This window comes from Alligator mississippiensis, chromosome 9 (genome assembly GCF_030867095.1).
Source record: "Alligator mississippiensis isolate rAllMis1 chromosome 9, rAllMis1, whole genome shotgun sequence".
Lineage (NCBI taxonomy): Eukaryota > Metazoa > Chordata > Crocodylia > Alligatoridae > Alligator > Alligator mississippiensis.
The window spans coordinates 37,331,307-37,352,311 of NC_081832.1; the positions used below are offsets into that span (position 1 = coordinate 37,331,307).

At 49.3% G+C, this 21,005-nt stretch overlaps 1 protein-coding gene across 1 annotated transcript in view; it reads left to right on the forward strand.

The window, feature by feature from the left end:
• LOC102568905 (fer-1-like protein 4) overlaps positions 1-21,005 on the forward strand; it is a 137,390-nt gene that overhangs the window by 12,217 nt on the left and 104,168 nt on the right. The window contains exons 3-8 of the mRNA XM_019485566.2: positions 472-560; positions 6,528-6,627; positions 14,004-14,095; positions 15,084-15,125; positions 15,261-15,416; positions 19,710-19,770. Of these exons, the coding sequence (XP_019341111.2) occupies positions 472-560; positions 6,528-6,627; positions 14,004-14,095; positions 15,084-15,125; positions 15,261-15,416; positions 19,710-19,770 (540 nt within the window). The remainder of the gene's footprint in view (positions 1-471; positions 561-6,527; positions 6,628-14,003; positions 14,096-15,083; positions 15,126-15,260; positions 15,417-19,709; positions 19,771-21,005) is intronic.

Consider the following 21,005-nt stretch of genomic DNA (forward strand, 5'->3'; position numbering starts at 1 on the left):
TTCTTTAGTTTGTTCACATCTTGCTGCTTCTCTTGGCTGATGGGGTGAAGTTTGGGTTGTTCTGCATTTTATATTTTATTAATTGTATTAATTTTATTTTGCACCCCCTTCTTCACACGTTTCTTTTGGTATTATACCAGTCGAAGTAGGAAGGTGAGGGGAGCTGATATCAGTTTGTCTCTCAGCTCCTGCCTTGGAGTCCCTCTATTTGGCTAGACTAGGCAAACAACTCTAGTCTCTAGAGGATCCGAAGTGGCCACTTCTACAAGTGTCTGTCCCCAAGAAGCCCCTTTGTCAGTGAAGGCATTAGGGTGCATGTTCTTACTCTAATGGGCATTTATTACAGCATTTCTAATTACATTTTGAGAGTTATCAGGGAAATGCTGACAAACAAATTGCTGGGGATTCTATGTTCCTGTAAGGTGCTGCAGAAACTGAAAATTAATTGTGTTGTTTGTGTTTTATTTTCAGCTCTTTCGCTGGCCACATTATGGAAAGCTTATTATGGAAGAGATGCTGATAGTTAAAGTTTACAACTGCAGTAAAGTTTTCAGTAACAGGTAAGTTCTTTTCAGTGTAAGGATAAACAAGATGAGCTAGATAACTATGAGCTGGTTAGCCTGACATCAATCACAGACAAAATCATGCAGTGACTGGTACTGGATATGGTCAGTTAAGAATAAAAGGAATTGATCTGCATGTTTACATGACAATGGACCTTGTCAACAAACTTGATTATTGCTCTCTTGAGACTGAAAGTTTGACTGATGAAGATGACATGGGAGCCTAACAAATTTTTGCAAGGCCTTAGTTTTTTTTACCTGGTGTTCCGTTTAAAAGCTTAGCACTGTACAAAACTAATGCATTAAAAATGAATAGATATTAAAAAGAAATTATAAGTGAGGAATCATAATCAAATGGAGGTGTTTCTGCCTGAGGCCAGGAGGGATATATGCTCAGCCAAATGCTATTCAATACCTTTATCCATGATCTGGAAGAGAATATTAAACCATTGTTGGTAACATTTGCAAGAGCCTGTGGTCCAGTAAAGGATGAAGGAAACTGGTAATTTTACAGACTGATTTGGATTGCTTGGTAAACTGGGCTCATTCAAGCCCCATGTACGCTTTGCAAGGTCATGCATATAGGAACCAAAGGATATAGGCCATGCTTACAGGTTGGCAGTGACTGAGAAAGCAACGTCTGTGAGAACTTAGTATGGTGTTTAGATAATCAACTGAACTTGAGCTGCCAGTAAGATCTTGCATCTAAGGAAACAAATAGAATCCTGGGATGCATAAACAGGAGTACAGAGTAGCAGCAGTAGTAAAAAGGTATATTCTATCTGTACATGGCATTAGCAAGGTTCAGCTAAAACAGTGGTGTCAAAACTCATACTATGCCTTGGGCCAGATCTGGACCACAGGGTCCACACAAGCAGATCCAACCTGGGGCATGTAGCGGCTGAGGCTGCAGCAGGACCAGTGAGGTAAACAGTGGCTGTGGAGGGGCTAGCAGGATTGGTGGGGCAGGTGGCAGCTATAGTGGGACTGATGGGCTGAGTGGTGACTGGCAGTTGTGGGGCTGGTGGTGGAACTAGAAGGGCTGGCGATGAGGGTGACTGGCAGGAGTGGGTTAGTCGTGGTAGGGCAAACCATCTGCAGAATGACCAGGCTGTATCAGCACAGCACTTTTTCACTCTCCTGTTGCCTATGGTCATAGCCATTGGGGCTTGGAGGCCCTGAATTCTGCAGCAGGCTGCTCTCCCTCCACCTCCAGAAACTTTCCACTGAGCTCTCCTTTGCCTGTAAGAAGTCTCCTGTGGAGAAAGTGGGGTTAAGCCTTGTGGGCCAGTTGGTCACCGATGAATATTGCAGATTATGGGGATCTGCTTCGCTACTACAAAGTTCAACCTCTTACGCAGTGCTGCCCTGTCCAGGGCCATCTCTTCTAATGCCACTGTGGCATTTTACATGAAAAACATAGTGAATATAACAAGGTTCTTCAATTAATGTCAGCTGGGTGATCAGGGTGTCTGACAAAGAGGAAATGTATAGGCATTTATGAATCCAAAGTTTCTCAGGATTCATGCCTCTTTTATACATTGTGTTTATTGAATAACTAAATAAGGCAATCACAAGGTAACACACAAATCCCTTTCATTTGGTTTGATATGTTCCTAGTTTTTCATTCTTTCCTGCCTCAACTCCCTGCTTCTTTAGGTAATATAACTCTCTATGGCACCTGCCAGATATGCCAGTAAACGTGCAATGGGACCTGATACGTGATCCACACAATCGCGCTTCCTGCCATGCCACATGTGCATGGGAGAAGGTATGATTGCGGAATTGAGCAGCAGATCCCATCACACCTTATTGCCAGTGCAGGGGGAGCCTGGGATCACAATATCAACACCATGTGCTACGGTGGTTGGGAGCCCTTGTAACAGAGAGCTTCAGTCTCTGTTACTTTAAGAGGAAAAAGAGTCCAGGGAGAGTGCCTGGTGAGGGAAGACTATGAGGGAGAAGCTGCAGGAGAGCTGGTCGCAGGAAAGTATGGACCATGAGCGTTTACTGTAGAGCTAGTTGATCTGCAGTAGCACAATAGGTCAATACATGAGTGAGCAGTATGAAACCTATTGCAGTGCTAGCTGCTCTGTGGTGGGACTGTAAGTGTGAGTCCTGCTGGGGAGATGTGGCACTGCTACAGGTAGGCTGCCATGGAGACCAGTTACTAAGCATAATTAGAGGGCATCTGCAGCCAGCACTGTGTAGTCACCTGAAAGGGGCAGGGCCTTGGAGAGCTATAAGCCAAGGCCAGAGCCAGCACAGTCAGTTTGGCCGTGGAGACTGAAGAGCAAAGAGCTCTGCAGTGATGCCTGTTGCTGGGAGATGGACTATGAGCATGATGTGCCTGGAGACAGCACGTGAAGGAGCTGAGAGCAAGCAGTAGACTAAAGCCCAAGGCTGGGTAGGAATTCTTTGTATACAGCCAAGGGTCTAAAGGTTTAGTTATACTTAGAGTGTTTTAAGCTTTAATTTTGAATTTTACTGGTGGACTAGGTTTGGGACTGTAGGGGAGGTTTGGAGCTCCCAGGGTGCCAGGGAGGCAAAAGGCTTAAGGCCACCAGGGGCAAGGCACAAGCTGCTGTACTCTGAGGAGGGCAAGGACTAGGGCCAGGGCCCCGTAGTCTGAGGAGGGCAAGAACCAGGGCCAGGGGCCTGTAGCACAAGGAGAGCGAGAACAAGGGCTGGAACCCATAAGCCAGGTCAGGCACAGTAGGCATAAGCTAAGGCAGCAAGAAGGAAGGGGCTGAGGCCCCAACAAGGATGTAGGGGCCTGAGGCGGCCTGCTGTTGAACTGAAGGCTATGTGCCCACCAAAATCATTAATTGGTAACACCTGCAGGGCATGGACATGGCTGTAGGGGAGGTGGGAGGCTGTGATTAGCCCTTAAAGCTAAAAGTACCCTGAGGGGCATGGATAGGCAGAGGGCCCACTGAGTGCAAAGTAGGACTGAGACTGGCAGGGTCCATATGGGGCCTCCTGGCTGTCAGGAGAACTGAGGGCTTGCTCAGGACCCTTAGACAACCTCCCTTTCTAGTTATCAATAGTTACATAAAGGCATGGCAAACAAGAAGAGGAAGATACCCTAGAGCCAGAGCAGGACAAGGGTTGTGTGGCCACTAGGGGGTGTCATGGCCACCCCTGGAACACCACTTGCTACAGACCTGTCAGCTGATCTGGGTTCACAGGCATAGGGGCACACCTGACCACATCTTCAATTACTGGCATGACTGGTATTTTTTGTGGAATAACTTTGTGACTTATTCTTTGTGTTATGATGCTTTTAATTACTTTAATATGTGGCTGGGTTACAACTTAAGATGTGATACATGTCATAAGTGTAATGTATGGCAGGGGCCTCTTTATTACATTCAGGCCCCAATCTAGCATAGCCTGATAATCAAGGATCCTAGTTTTCCCTGAGAAAAAAGGTAAAAAAAATAAATCTCTGTTTAAAAATAAAAAAAATTCAGTGTTTTTTGCAACCTACTGTCAGCGGTGTCCCATGGTAAGCAGTATAATTTTTGCTTTTATTTTTATCATGGTTTTCGCCCCTTGACTGATTGGCAGCAGGGCGGAGTGGGAGGGAATGTAGCTGATTGGCTGAGAGGAAAAAAACACGGTGAAAGTGAAAGAGCAGAAATGGCTCTGCAGGATGCTGCCATGCTTTCAGTAGGTCAGAAACACAGATTCTGTGTTTTTCTGTGGCAACCGGAAAACTAGGATCCCTGCTGATAATGTCTTATCCTGACCTCAAAATTCCCTGTACCTTTGGAAATGAATTACTTTGTTTATTACATTTCAGAGTGGGCCTTATTAAGTCCTGAAGCCTAATGGTTAGACCTTTGTTGTAAACAGCAGTGTTGTTTTAGCACGGAGCTGGCCAACACATGGGTACACCTTTGGAAGAAAAATCAAAAACAGATATAAAATAGGTGATAACTGGCTGGATGCCAGCACTGTGGAGAAGAAATTAGGTGCCTTGGTGGAATTAGGAAACTGCTGTGAGAGGAGGTGTCAGGTGTCATCATTAAAAGCTGATAATACTTCCCTAGTCCTGAAGCCAAGGCTTTGAATCTTTTTACCCCCTATAAAACTGTGACTGTTGTGTGGCCAAGGAAGGGTTTATCTGGTTCTTTGTGATGACACCTCTCAGCAGCACCTTGCCTCCTGCCCCCTCTGCTCTGTGTGGCCAGAGGCCTGAGCCCCTATGCCTCCATTCTGGCACCTCAGGGTGCAACTCTATCAGGTATGCCTCTGGTGGATGAGGATCAGAGTGGCAGTTTGAGTGGGGGTGTAACTTGTGGCATGCTTCCCAAAAAGGTTGACCACCATTGCTGTAACAGAACAGTTTTTCCCACTGCTTCAGCATCATGTATATAAAAAGTAAGTTCAAGATCACAGTTAGGAGAGACCATATGAATTAACAAAATGGATAACTACCCTTTCTGCTTTTTCAAGGGACTGAGACTGAAACCATGTATAATAGTCGGGGATCCTGGTTTTCCCTGATAAAAAATGGCAAATTCACTGATAAAAAATTGCAAAATCCGTGATTAAAATGAAAGGCCCCCCACAGGTGGCTCAGCCCTGCTGGTGCCCCTCACTCCCCACCCACAGTCCCCTCTCCTGTGGGTGCCCCTTACTCCCCCACTACAGCCCCACCCAGCCTTGCTGGTGCCCTTCATTCTACCCCTCTCCACAGCGCCCACAGCCCTGCTGGTGCCCCTCACTCCTCCCCCCCCTCCAGCCCTGTTGGTGGCCCTTACCCCCCACCCACAGCCTCCTGCCATTCCACCCCTTCCAGTGGGGGCCCCCAGCTGCCAGGGCTGTGGGGCCACAGACCCAGGTCCGCAGCTCTCTGCCCCGATGGAAGGCAGCGGCTGCTGTAGCAGAGCAGAGCCTGGCTCCCCACCTGCTGCCTGCTTGCTGTGGGCTCAGTTTGGGGGAGAGGGGGTGGCTCCCTGCCATTGCATGTACTTCTGGGATGGAACAGAGGGAACCTGTGCCTTCCAGATATGTGGACAGGGTGGGGGCAGGTGCAGGCTTGGGCTCCCACCCAGCTGCCCTTCTCTGGGGCCTTCGCAGCCTGGTGGGTGTGACCCAGTGCTGCAAGCAACAGCAGGGCTGCACAGGGATCTGCTTGCCACTGCGAGCTCCGTGCTGCCTTGGCAGCATGTCCCCTGAACGCACAGCAGCAGTGCAGGGCATAACTGCGCTGCTGCCCTAGCTGCTGTCGTGTGTGCAGGGGACACCTCGCCAGGGCACTGTGGAGCTTGCAGTGGCAAGCAGCTTTCATGTGTGGCCCTGCTGTTCCCTGCAGTGCTAGGTCACATCTGCTGGGCTGTGGAGGCCCCAGGGCAGGGCAGCAGGTTGGGGAGCTCAAGCCTGCAGCAGGCAGCCCATCCCCTCCCTGCACACATTTTGGGTCCTGCCTGCCCTGCACACACAGGTCCTGCCTGACCCCCAGGAGAGCACACAGCAGCGGGGAGCTGGCCTCTCTTCCGCCCCCTTGAACAAGCTGCCTGCAGCCCCATTCCACTCCCTGCTGGAGCCCTGCAGCTGCACACTGTGGCCCCAGGCCCCAAGCACCACACACTGCGGAGCTGGGTACCAACCCCAGCCCTGCCCAACTCCCTCTCCCCCTCCCTATGAGGGGCTCAATTCCCCCCCCTTTCCTCCCGCACATACCTGCAGGAGCAGCTCTCCAGGCATGCACATGGTGCCCCCTGCCTGACCACCCTCCTCCTGCTCCCTCTCAGCCCTTTGCAGGCTGGAATGCTGCCAGCCTGCATAGAGCTCTTTGCAAAACCGCAAAATCTACGGGTTTTCTGCTAAAATGAGAAATCCATGTTTTCCTCCCATAAGGGAAGAAATCCGTGTTTTACTCTGTTTTTCCATGGGAAATGGAAAACTCGGATCCCTGATAATAGCTTTACTCTGACTATTGTTTTATTATAGACTCCTTGGTACCTTAATCATCAGCCTTCAGCATCTTGTGACATCTGGACGACTGATCCTTAGAGAAGCCCTTGTTGACAAGAACCATAGCATAACTGGAGTAAGTAATTGGGTCACTTTAACATTCGCCTGGTTAGAAAGCACAAAAAGAGCCTCAGTGGTGGGGGAGGGAGTGGGGTTGCATCAGGTTCAGGGGCTGCCCAGCTGGGGTGGGGCATGGGATTGAGCTGGGCGGGGGGGCTCCCACCACTACACGCACCCTCAGAGGGCATGTGGGGGGGGGTGCCCCCTGATCTGCGCACAGGGCATGGGTGGGCTGTTGCTGTGGGCTGTGTCTGGGGCAGTCCTGGGCTCTTCCCGGTGTGGGGATGGGTCAGGCTGCGTTCAGGGTGGTTGGCGGTGGTGCTGGGAGGGGGGGTTGTGGGAGCTATGGCGAATTCTGGAGTGGCTGAAGCTTCCCTGCCACACCCCACCAGCCCTGCTCCTGTAGGCCCTTGTGGTGAGGGAGGGAGTGGGGCTGGGGCAGGGGAAGGCACTCTACAGCTGTGGCAGGGCGTGGGATGGAGCTGCAAGCGGCTCATCTAGGGAGCACAGGGAGCGGGTGGAAGGCACGGGGAGTGCATGCCCCTGGATCTACATGTGGGGTAGGCTGTGGCTGGGGCGGTGCTGGGCTCTTTCTGGTGGGGGCTGGGCCAGGCTGCACTCAGGGTGGGTGGCAGCGGCACTGGGAGGGGCCTATGGAAGGGGCTGCAGCCACTCCAGAATTCGCCATAGCCCCTCCCAACCCCCACTCTGAGCACAGCCTGACCCAACATCCCTGCTGGGAAGAGCCTGGCGCTGCCCTGGTCCCAGCCTGCAGCCTGCCCCACCCCACCCCACCCCACCCCACCCTGCATGTAGATCTGGGGGCACATGCTCCCCATGCCCTTCCAGGGTCCCTGCAGCAGTGGGAGTTGTCACCCCCTCCCTGCACCCCCCAAATGAGCCGCTTGCAACTCTGTCCCATGCTCTGCTCTGGCTGGGCAGCACCTGCCCCTGCCCCAGCCCCACTCCTTCCCTCACAGCAGGGGCCTACAGGAGCAGGGCTACAGTGGAGTGGCTGCAGCCACTCCAGAATTTGCCTTAGCCCCCCCCCAGCCGCCACCCCCATCCCAGCCCCCCCCACTGGGAAGTGCCCAATGCTGCCCCGGCTGCAGCCTGCAGCAGCAGCCTGCCTGCATCCTGTGTGCAGATCCAAGGGCTCATGCCCCCCATTCCCTCCTGGGGTGTGTGTAATGGCAGGAGCCATTCCCACCTTGCATACAGCTTAGTCCCATGCCCTGCCCTGGCTGGGAAGTACCTGCCCCAGCCCCAGCCGCACTCCCTCCCCCATGCCCCTTCCTCTATAACAGACTTGGCAGCTGGACCCGGCTGTCCGCGTGCGGTGCTGCGGCTGTGTGCAAGCCCATGCAAAAATTTTGAAGCACGAAGTGAAAGGTTCTTGAAAAATATCACTGGCTTACCAAACCTATGGGGCTAGCCAGTTCAGCTCTTCTGTCTGTAGAGAGCTAGCAGGCACAAAGGACTGTCTCATTTTGGGCTGATAATATTAATTAAAAATACTTTCCCACTACTTGTTAAATTTCCCAAATTGCAGAGATTCCATCAGTTAAATTCATTATATCAGGATTTATAGATGGGTTAGCAAAAACCATTTGAAAGGAGGGGGAACATATTTTCTTAGTTAAATAGAAGGTAGGGCAGGGTAGTAACTTAGAACTGGTTCAGACTGTACAGTTACCATATTTCCAGGTCCAAAAAAGAAGACACTTCCGAGGGTGGGGGGAAGGAGGTGGTAGTGACATGCCGGTGCCGTGCCCCTGCCCATTCTGTTGCCCCTCACTGATGAGGCACATTTCCCCCCCACCCCCAGCCCTGCTGCTACCCCTCACTCCGGACCCACTGGCCCTAGCCCTGCCAGTGCCCCTCACTCCCAAACAGCAGTACCCTGCCCCCCACTCCTTGCTGGTGCCCCTCACTTCCAACCCGTGGCCTCCTGGCGCTGCCAGTGCCCTGCACACCCAACCTACAGTCACCCGTCCTGTCCACCATGCCTCTTATTCCTGATCCGCAGCCCCCTGCTCCCCTCCCAGTCCTGGCGGTGCCCTTCACTACTTACCCGCAGCCCCTGTCAGCCCTGCCAGTGCCCCTCACTCCAGACCCGCAGCCCCCTGCCCTGCCCCCTAGCCCTGCCAGTTCCCCTCACTCCTGGCCCACAGCCCCTGCCTCCCAGCCCTGGTGGTGTCCCTCACTCTCTACCCACAACTTCTGCCCTCCTGCCAGCCCTTCTGGTGCCCCTCCTTCCAGACTCGCAGCCCCCGGCCCCCCAGCCCTTCTGGTGCCCCGCACTCCCAACCTGTAGTCCCCAGCCCCCCAGCCCTGCTGGTGCCCTGCACTCCCAACCTGTAGTCCCCAGCCCCCCAGCACTGCTGGTGCCCCTCACTCCTGACCTGAGGCCCCCTGCCCCACCCACAGCCCTGCTGCCCAAGCAGCTCCTGCATTGCATATGCACCTGCTCTCTCTTACACTCTTGCCGGAGTCCGCACAGTGAGCATGTGACCCTTGACAGCCAATCAGCTTGCCTGCTGCTCCCAGCTTGAAGCAGCTAGACAGGGAGAGCAGAAAACCCAGACATTTGCTCTTATTTTAAAAACCTGCCCAGACACAGCACAGGGGGACAAAAAAGATTACATGTCTGGGAAAATCTGGACATATGGTAACCCTAGTTCAGAGAGGAATGCGTTTTTGTCAGCACCAACCTACTTTATCAGATGCTAGGAATAGACTGGCAGAAGAAAAAGATTTGATATAGAAGCGAAAGAGGCAGGAGGAGGGACACTGCTAAGAGGTGATAAGTGGATTGATTAGGGTAAACAGTTAGGATCAACAAGGCAGTTAACACCTGGAGGGACATGGGAGTAAGTAAACAGCTAGTCCAGGTAATAGGATAAAAACCATGGGTCATACATGTGCTCTGAATGTGTGTGAGGGGGCACTTTAATTAGACCGGTTCCAGTTAAAGCAACCAGAGCATCACATCTGTCAGTGACCCTGCACTGAAAAATGGCCAGGATCACTTTAACTAAAACTCATTGACCGAGCTTTAGTTAAAGTGCCCTTGCCATTTTTCAGCATGGGGATGCTGATACACATGATGCTGGCGTCTGCTGGAGCATGGTAATTGTCACACTCCAGCAGACTTGATAAATTAAGTTTGTTCCCACATGCTGTAACTACATTGCATCAGAGCAGACTCGCTGTACGTGTATAGATGCCCCATGGCCCCAGTTGAGACCGTGGTTAACACAATTCAGTGTATGGATGATTTCTTCTTCCGTAATTTCATGTTCAGGTTGGTTTTTAAAGTGTTCTTGTTTAAGGACAGCTCCTCTGAGGTCAATGTCCAGGGTGGTTAAAGTGTTCTGCCACAGGATTTTGTATGTTATTGGAATTGATGTCAAATTGGTGTCCATTCAATTTTTTACATAGGGATTGTCCTGTCTGATCAATGTGGACAGCAGAACGGGCACTGTAAACAAGTGATGGCATATATGACATTGGTGGAAGAGCAGGTGCATAAACCCCAAATGTTACAAGTTTCTTGCTTAGTTCAGTGATCATGTGGTCTGTGTTGATGAGGGGGCACAACTGGCATATGGTTCTACCAGCCTACTGAATTAGCCCTGAAACCCTGGTCTTGAAGTTCCAGACCTTTATCACCTGATCACACTGACTTCCTCCCTATCATCTCTGTGCAAATTCTTCATTAGATATCAGCTGCAGAGAGATCTAACTAAAATCCACAGGAGCTGCAAGTGTGCAGCATCAATACTTGAGCAAAGTGGTTGCTTTTGAAAATCAGATGTAGAGCCTGCTCCTGTTCCTACTGTAGGTGGCAGTGCTTCCCATCTTCTTTAACATAGTTTAGCTGTGTGTGAGGCTTACTTAAAAGCATTACAGCTTAAATTCAACACCACAAGGAAGCTGAGGTGTGTTTTAAAGTATGTTAATATTTATGTTCAGTAACACATCTTAAACTCCACCTCATATAAAACCACTTGGAAATATCCATGCTCCAATTACTGGCACCTTCTTGATGATATTATTGTCAAAGCCCATGATTGTACCGATGTCTGTATCACCCGAGTCCTGAGAGGTGCAGATGACTGCTGGACAGACCACCATTTAGTCAGATTAATCATAGACCTGCAGCTTGCGACCACAACACCGTAAACAACTGAAAGGAATGCAGAAGAGATTTAATATCAAGGCACTCCAAGACCAAACTACATGCAAGGCTTTCCAGACACACTGGGAAGAGCTTAAGAACCTTATTCACAAGTCATGCAATGAGTCAATTGGATACTCCACTTATTGTCACCAAGATTGGTTTGGTTTGATGAGAACAATGAGGAAATCCTAGTGTGTAGTATCAGAAGAGAGCTGTATTCTGCATTTGGCAAAATGAACTCTTCAACCAGCAACAACGAGAGGCTTGCCACCGGTTCAAAGTTGTAGTTCAGAGGAGTCTATAGGACAACAGTGGAGGCAAATGAAGGCCATAGAGATCCAGAGTTTTGCTGACCAACATGACACGAGAAGCTTCTTTCAAGCAATAAAAGCCATCCATAGGCCACGTTCCCATGGCCCAACCCCCTTGCAATCCCAGGATGGCCCTGCTCTTCTCAAGGATAATGTAGCCATCAAGCAACATTGGAAGGAACACTTCAAGACTCTACTCAACCATGAATCTGAGGTCTCAGCTGCCACCATAGAGCCCATCCCTCAACACACAGTAATAGAACCTCTTGCTGATCCCCCATCCTTCAAGGAAGTCTGGTGTGCCATCACTCAGACCAAGAACAATAAGGTGCCAAGCCAGATGGCATCACCGCAGAAGTCTTCACTGCAGAGTTCTTTCACTAACTTCTCATCAAAATATGGGTTAAGGAGGAAGTTCCTCCTGGCTTAAAGAATTGCCAACATTATGATCATCTTCAAAAAAGGGGACCAGAGAGTGTGGGAACTACTGAGGCCATTGCCCTTGTCTCTGTTGCCAGGAAGATTCTTACTCGCATTTTTCTGTATCACCTCCTCCCCCTTGTTGAAGACGTCCTTCCACAATCCCAGTGTGGCTTTAGACTATCTCAGGGTACCACTGACATGATTTTTGTTGTGCAACAGATCCAGGAGAATTGTAGAGAGCAACACCAAGACCTGTTTATGGCATTCATTAACCCGACCAAGGCCTTTGACTCCATCAATCGTGAAATCTTATGGCAGGTGCTGGCTAGGTTTGGTTGTCCATTGAAGTTCATCAGTGTCCTCAGGCTACTCCATGACAGGATGACTACCACAGTCCTTTGCAAGGGATCAGAGATGGACCCATTTACCATCTGTACTGGTATCGAGCAGGGCTGTGTCATTGCTCCAACCCTTTTTTCCATCTATCTTGCTGTGATTTTGATTCTCATCTGTGACCACCTTTTTCCTGGAATTGGGGTTGAGTATCAAACAGATGGTCAGCTTTTCAACCTGCAACTCCTTGACAGCAAAATGAAAGTTACCAAGACTGGAATCACCGACCTTCAGTAAGTATGCTGACTACTGTGTTATCCTTGTGCACACTGAAACTCATCTGCAGTCCACCCTTGACCTTTGCTCATCTGCAGTCTACCCTTGACCTTCGACTTAGCTTCGGTCCCTAATTCGATTTGGCAGAGATACGGCCTGATTTGGTGGCCAAATCTCCGAATCCCAATTGAATCAGGGGACCCTTTAATCTCTCCGAATTGAATCAGAACTGTCTGAATCAATTCAGAGAGATTCAGAAAGATTTGGTGATTTGGACATAGACACAGCTTTAAATGTTTTTTCTGCATACCTCTAGCTAGCAAGCAGCTCATGAATGCTGCGATGGTGGGGTGCATGGAGTGTCCCACAGAAGCGCAGGGTCCTCCCCAGGGCGCTTGGCAGTAGACCTGGAAGTGCACCAGAAGCAGTTCTGGTCCACTTCTGGGTCCGCCACTGAGCATGCAGCCTGGGACTCTCCCTTAACATTGGGAAGGCCAAGGTGCTCCATCAGCTTGTCCCAGCACATGCTCCCCCCTCCCCGACAAATTGCCATTGGTGGAGAGCCCCTGGAAAATGAGCATTTCTCATACCGTGGTAGCCACCTCTCCCACTCAGTCAGTCTTGATGTAGAAATTGAATATAGGATTCACTGTGCCAGTGTATCCCTTCTAAAGCTGCATCACCGATGGAAACAAAGATCCTGGTCTACAATGCAGTGGTTATCCCCTCACTCCTTTACGGGTGTGAGGCATATCAAAGCCATCTAAAGCACCTGGGATGGTTCCATCAGCATTGCCTCAGGAAGGTCCTTTGCATTAGATGTGAAGACCACTGCTCCAATGCCAGTATCCATTCTGCAGCTAACATAACCAGCACTGAGGCAAAGATCATGGAACATCAACTCCGCTGGGCTGGCCACTGTGTACAAATGGCTGACACTTGTTTCTTGAAGCAAATTCTCTTCTCTCAACTTAGTCATGGTAAGAAGACCCATGGAGAACAGAGGAAGCGCTACAAGGAAACCCTAAAACAGATCTTAAGAAGGGTGGCATCAACCCTACAAATTGGAAAGTTCTGGCTGGGAACGGGTCTCAATGGCATTGCACCATACATCAAGCTACAGCCCACTTCAAAGAGAACTGTCTTGCTCAGGAACTGTCTTGCTCAGAAAGAGGAGAAAGGAAAACGTATAACATCCTGGCCAACAGTAGTGCCCCCACAGAGTATCACTTGTCATATCTATGGAAAAACTTGCAGAGCATGGATTGGACTCCTCAGCCACCTTAAAACTCACCAGTAATCCCCACCTGGCAGACATCATCCTCATATTGAGGGATAGCTGATTTAAACAAAAAATCCACCTCACTCCTAGGGTAGACAAAGTTATTTGAAAACAGGCTAGGTGGCCATTCCCATTACCAGGCTCTTCCTTTTCTCCCAGTCTTGATGATCCTCTTGAAGCTTGAGTTCCAGGGAAAAGTCTTACTGGTGCATTACTGGACCCCAGGGTCCCTTCCAGCCTTGCAATCTATGAATCTATAAATTTTAAACTTGGAAACAAAGACAAGCTCAGGTTTCTATTTATTATCCCTGATTTGAGAAGCTGCAGGGGGCCATAGATGAAAGTGGTATTTGGGTACATGCAGCTGTCTACTGTAACTTTTGAAGAAGGATTTCATTGACATGTGTACCCAGTGGAAGTATGCTGCCTACTCTCTTCATCCATTAGCCTATGTGATCATGAAGAAAAACCCTTGACAATCTTTCAGTTTCCCTTTTTTTCTTTAATATTCCTTCTCAAGTGCTTCCATAGGCAGTTTATGACTGCTACGTTCTTCATGCACTTATGATTTTCCCTTTCAGATCTATATTGAGTTAGATCTGCGATACCAACCTCCTGATGGCTCTGCAGGTACCTGGGTTGAAGAGGATTTTGTCTCTCAGATAAAAGACAGGTACTGAAAATTATATAAGAGGAAAATCTTTTGGGCAGCTTCTCCACTACTCCACTACTCTTTCTCTTTTCTTGTGCCCTGTCCACAGGGGAATGGTGCAGAGGCAAAGTGTTGGTGGCCTTTTACTGTGGCTCCAGAGGCCTTGCTTTGGAGTGATTGTGAAGGCTGCAACTGATTGACTTACCTATAGTGGTGCTTAGTCTTTTGGGCTGTGGGGTTAAAAAGCAACCAGACATAATGCTAACCACATCACTCCCTTGTCATCTGTTGGCTACAGAAATTGGTGTGTCTTAACTGTGTTAGCCCAGTGGGCAAAAAGGCTCAACTGGATTTTGACAGGGAGAATAGTGTAGGGACAAGGGATGAGACAAAACTGGTTTAGGGAGTACTGTGGAACAGTTGTCTCAAAGGCTAGGTTGGGAAGTGGGATTCCAAATGATTTTGTGGACAGGATGTGAGTGTCAGTAAAGAAAAGATCCAGCAGAGCTGTGGGTTGTCTGTAATAATATTGGACTGAAAACCCTGACAAGAGTCTCTCTCTGTCTCCTTGACTTGGAAATTGTCTTTGATGCCCTGGCCAAAGCGATACAAATAGAAATTGTCCTACCAAAAGAGAGTAGAGATAATGGTATAGATCATGAGAGGGGCAGGATCAAGCTTAGTATTGGTTCTGACAATGTGCAGTGACTTTGACAAATGTCTCTGAGACAGGGTAGCATAAGAGAAAGGAAAACTCCAAGACAAAGCACAAGTTTTCCAATGGGCTTTGGAGTAGAGGAGATCATGGGGGGGAATGTTGCCAAGATTATGACTTTTCTCAAATTCTTAGCTGGGGAATGGGGTTCAGATGCTACTGTGGTGAATGTAACAGATAGAGCTGAGCAGATATTGGCACATGAATGACTGGTAATCTCTTGGTACACTAAACAAGAGCAGAATCAGTTTGAAGCACACGTTTGTAACATGGTTGTTTTTCTTTTCCTTACAGTTCAGAATTAATTATCCGTAATGCTGGATTTGAGGATCTGGAGTGAGTAGCCTAGTATTTTCCATACTGGGGGCGTGTGCAGGTGTTTAATGACTAAGGAACAGAACTTCCTCTCTCCAGTCCCTGCTCTTCACTAGGGCAACAATGAACATGGGTGACAACTGTTGTGTTTTTTAGGTTAGTGGATGTGCAGCGAACTACTGAGCTGGATAAGAAGGCCAGAATTCTTGGCAGGAAGTTGGTGAAAGGCCTGGAAACTGATGATGAAGAGGAGGACTACTATGATATGTCTGACTTGGAATTCTCAGGCATTGTCTTCAGCCCCGTGAAGAGGTACCTGTCTTATAGTATTCTTCTGTCACCCTCACTGGGGATCTAATTTTGCATTTTGGTTAGGGAAGGTTCAGTTCTCTGCACACAGGCACTGCTTACCCAGCAGCACAGTATAGGAGCAAGCACACAACCCTTACTGTACTGTATAACATGGGAAGCCTTTGTTCTTGGATTCTCACAACTAGGACCTTTTGAGCTTTTGTCTAGCTTTTTTATCCTCTTAGCCTTTATATTTGAGCCTCTGGCTTCTTTGACAAATCAGTACTGTTCTTTTGATCTCTAATAGCAGTAAACAATGGTATTCTTGGGGAACAGCTGTCTTTTCTTCATATGGAGCCTACATCCTTATGGAACCTTATTTACAGGAAGTTTCTATGGAATTAATGGAGCTAAAAGACTGCATGAGGTTTTCAATATTTCCCTTTCCCTTTGTAATGGTTGGGGGTGTGGGCAGTTGGTGTAGGTCACCTATGCTGTGAGATTGCAAGCCAGGAATCCAAGAGTTGGAAGTTACAAGTCAGGTATCCTCCCACACACCCCCACGAGGGCACTTTTCCAGTACTATGGTTATCTTATGAGGGATCCATTCATGGTCCCTCTCGACTTACGATATACTTCAGGAATGATAGGTTCTCTCATTTCATGTAGAGGTGGTGCTGGTGGAGCCATTCTAGTCAAAACAGATAGCTGGTTGTCCAAAAATATTATCATGAGTCTTTCTAAGATGTCTCTAAAATATTGACAAAGTGCTGTAAAGTGGTGGGAGCATTGGAGAGGCCACAGGGCATAACCACATATTCAAAGATATTCATATCAGGTATGGAAGGCTGTCTTCTACTCCTCTCCCTCACAGATACAGATCAAGTTATACACACCACTCTGACCCAGTTTTATGAAGACAGGCACTTGTACCAGTCTTCATTAATGAGGGGGAGTAGATTCCAGTTCTGGATAGTGACATTAATCAAAGCTCAATAATCCATACACAGGCATAGAGAATCATCTTTCTTTTTTTTTCCCCACAAAGAGGATAGGAGCTCCATTCAGAAAAGTAGAGGGTCAGATGAACTCCTTAGCCAGGTTTTTTGGCAGTTATCCCTTAAGGCCCTGAGGTCTGGTTCAGATAGGGAGTATGGGCAGAGAAAGGGAACCATTGACTTTGGCTGTAGTTTGATGGTGCAGTCATATGTCAGCAAAATCCTGCTATTTGTCTGGGAGGGCAACAGTGGGCTCAGAGTCATATGTCTTAACTAAGTTAGACCCTGCATCCTGAGGAGGTGAACAGCTTGGGTTGTAGCTGCCCTGGAATTCCCTGGAGTGGAGATTTTCCTCAAGGAGAACACTGGTGCTGGCAAGATGAAGGCCCTTGCAAGTGCAAGACAAGTTCCATGGTAACAGTCTGCGCTGAACTGAACTGTCTTGGATTGCCAATGGATCTGTGGATTGTAGATAGGTGTGACAGAGCACTTAGCACACTTGTCACTTTAAGAGGAGAGAAGGCTTTAGAAACAGCTCTGGCAGCAGTCAGAGAAGACACCTGATCAGAAGTGGCTGGGATTGAGGTATATACAAGCCCAGGGCCTGAGGCAGGGGAGTGGTCTTATCCAGGTAGATGGCAGGGAAAGCATCCTTGAGCAGGCCACTGAGAGAGACTCTGGCTCACACTGAGTATGTCTGTACATATGCAGCCTTTGGGCTGGGAGCAGAACAGCCAGCATGCGGCCTTAGGGCTGGGGAGTGTTTGGTGGTTTGTGGAAGTGATGAAGGGGAGGTAAAGAGGTCCTAGAGGACCCAGACAGAGACAACAGACGGCTAGAGAGAGAGAGAAGGGGCTAGAGGGCTCAGAAAGAGAGCAGAGAAGGCTGGACGGCCCAGGAAGCAGGTGGGGCCAGGGTGCCCATAGGTCTCACTGGCCTAGGAGCAGGGCCAGGGTTCAGGAAACTCTGAAGGCCAAGAAGGGCCACAGCTGAAGACTGGGAGGGCTGGAGAGCCCATGGGTCTCAACTGGCCTAGGAGCAGAGCCAGGGTCTAAGGAGCAGGACCAAAGGCCAGGAAGACTACAGCCAGAGTTGGAGGGAGCCAGAGTGCTTATAGCCCAGAGAGCAGCTGGTGTAAGATCAAACAGAGCCCATAGCCCATATGGGTGGTTATGATATGTTTAGTATGTGTGACATCTGCAAAGCATGGGCATAGGTAGTGGGGAGGATGGAGACCATGTAATTAGCTCTTAAAGTGATGAGCACGGATACCTGTGTTCATGAGTGTGAGACCAGGCTTGAGGAGCCCTGAGGCAGCCTCCCTTTTTCTAAAACATGAATATAACAAGGTGGTGCAGGAAAGGGGAGGGGGAGATTGCCCAAAGAGAGTGAAGTTGGTAAGGACGGAGGGGGCTTCAGGGGCACCACGGCCTCTGGAGCAGGACCCTGTTACAATGGTGAACCTGGTGATTCATACCCGCTATAGGGAGCATGTGTGGAACTGATAAGGCCAAACCACAGCATTTTACTGTGGCCCTGGAAGAAGCCTTGGTTAGGAACAGTTTCTAGGGTAATTGGCCCTCAAATGAGTGGCAACTCATCAGTTGACATCATCACCAGTGGGGTTGGGCCTATGTTGTATGAGGATATGATTTGCCCAGGTCCTTAAAACTGCTTGAGGTGCTAGAGTCCTTTAGAGTAGCTTGTTGGATTTTGGACATGGCTGAATGGGAGAGGTACAGCATCAACAAAAGTAGGGAAGGACAGATCCTCACAGTGGTCCTCACCCCTGAGGGGAAGGCAGCAGGAAGCCCGTGACATCAGTGAGTGTGTGCATTGCCTGGTTCAGACCCCTCTAATCTGTGGTTTCCTGGTGGTGGGATTCCCCTTGATCTGGCCAGATAAGCGGCTGCAAAGTGACTGGACTTACCACAGTATAGACAGAGACCCACAGACTGCTGCTTGTTCTTTTCCACCTCAGACAGGTGGGGTTGCCAGTCACTGACCTGTCTTGGTTCCTTGGGCTCCCCCAGGGAGAGCTGGGGGAGCAGGGTTCCCAACTCTGGGATCCCGTCTTAGGGTTCTTGTTCACTCCAGTCTCCATGCAGAAATGGTGGTCATCCCAGCTGCATCATTCTCTGAGTGAGTGTAGGCTGGTGGGGGCCTCTACCTGGGCAAATTCATCTTTTGCCACTTCAGTAGGTCCTTGGAGGAAGTGAAAGAGCTGTGCAGACTCATTCATCTGTGTCTCTGACCAGCTGTCGGATCTTGGCTGCATCCTGGCTTGTGGTTTGATGACCCTGTGTCAGGATCTGCAATTCCATTAACAGTAGTTCATGACTGAAGAGGGTTGATGTACAGCACTGACATGTTGTTCAGGAACCTCTCCAAATCACCCAGGGAGAGGCTGGAACCTTCCAACAGCAGGGGTCCAAAGCCAGAACATTCCCTGCTTGTGGGCTGATGACCATCCCCAACATGATGCTCTGTTGGGCAGGTTTTGGGACACAAGGTAAATAACAGCTGGCATTGGTTCACAAATCCTCAGGGCCTTTCCACATTTTTGGTAAAGTGTTCAGGCAGTGGAATTTTAGGCTCAGGGAAGGACTAGGAGGTGGGTACAGACAAAGTTGCTGCCGCTGTTGGCTGGTCTGGCTGCAGCCTCTAGGTGGCATTCTCCTGTTGTAAGGCTGTTACCTGGGTCTGCAGGGCCCTTTTCTGCACCTGCAGGGCATCTACCTGGGTGTGCTTTTCCCACAGGCTGGCCACCAAACCCTTCTTGGAGAGGGGCACCTGGGAGAGGGATATATGTGGCCAGAAGATCATGACCTGGTGTTATTGGGTCTGGGCAAACTTGGGGTAGGTCACTTACGTTGCCAGGTCACAAACCAGTAGTCTACATGCTAGGGCCTTAGGCAGCGATACAGACCGGAGCTAGGGAGGGAGAGGGACACTAGGGTAAAGCAAGGTGGTCTGTTGCCCAGACAGCTTTCTACTGTCTGCTCCGGGCTTATAAAATCCTAAGCAGGTGGGGCCCCCTTCTTGTATCTGTTGGGGATGACTCAGCCTAGTTTATAATCACTTGCAGCTGAGGCCTGGAGCAGGAACCTTTCCAGGTAGACCTTATGCACCTGTGCTATTTTTGGGGTTAACTGGCCCTGAGTTTCAGCTATTAGGGTTTTACTGTCGGTGTAGTTGTGTTGGTTGTGTTCATTAGAAATAAATGTAACTTTTGCACGGGTACAGGCTGTATGTGAGTGAAGTGAAGGAGTGGCTTTGCTAATACACCTGCTCAGCTCACTTGTTTTTCTTGCAGCCGCTCCCGACTCCTTTCCCGGTGGGACCTGTTTGCCACTCCTACACCACAATACTTCCAGGTACCATATTAAACTGTTCTTCCTGCCAAGAATTGTGGCCTTAACCAGCTCACTAGCTTGCTGTACATCCACTGACCTGTAAACGTACAGGTCAGCGCATGCCTAGAATCTCTGTCCTTGGAACCAAGTGTACCATTGCGCATATCCTGTCTCCCGGCAAGTTACTGCCCAACTGGTTTCTTCCCTTTCACATATGACCCCTAGACTCTCTGCTATGTCCAAGGACCAGTACTGTAGTCCCATTTCCCCAGGAATCACATACTTGCCTAAGCAGAGCTCTCCTCTTTCCATTGGTCTGTTTGTTCTAAGTTCCAGCATGTCCAACTCAGGCCCCTAATCAATGCCAGTATTTCTTCGCCTTGCTATGTGCGGGTCTCCATGGCACGAGTGTGAGAATCTTTGGACATTATGCACTGAAGAGCTCTGGGTCCAGATTTAGCATCTCCTTTCTCTAGTTTAAAGCACTCCTCCAGGACACAGGAGAATGGCTTGAGACATGATTCTTATTAGGCAATAAAGTTATTGTATCTTCTTGAATCCAAGATGAGTTTCCTCCCCCCTGCCATTCAAAATGAGGGAAAAAAGTCCTTATCTTGGATTTGAGTACAAGACAACAGAGGGTTAGGCAGCTGCTATGGCTCTGGCTCCAGCTCTGACCTGGGCTTAGAGTCAGAACTGAAGCTGCTGTCCTGCCCAACTGTGCTTCCTGCCTTATGCCACCTTGCTGCCCTGCTGCCCCTGCTCTGTACCACTTCTGCTCCCTTCTCCCCTCCTCCCTGTTGCCCCTAGGATTCCTTTTACCAGAGACCTGCAAGGATTGACACGGCCCCTCGCCCGATTTGGTATCATGTGATCTTTTAATAGTAACCCTTAGGCTTATTACAAGTATTCTTCCTTGCAGTACAACCTGGCAAGTGGTTCCTTCAGACATTACAGCAGTAACCTTCAGTGGTATCAGCCTCAGATCCTCTGCTGGGTGTGCAGAATGTTAGTTTCTGGATTCCTTGTTGTTCAAACAAAAGCCAAGGTTGTTCCTTTCTCCCCAGGGTGGCAACACAGAACACACACCTTCCTTTGTTTGTCCATCACTTTTGTAACTTCTCTTATCCCAAATTGTCCAATCCTTTGGCTCTGTGCCAAGCATCTCTTATATCATGCACCACCCCTGGCACTGTGCCAGCCACATTCCTTATAGGGAAACTGCTGTTCTTTGTTCGCTTAGTGCCCAATCACAG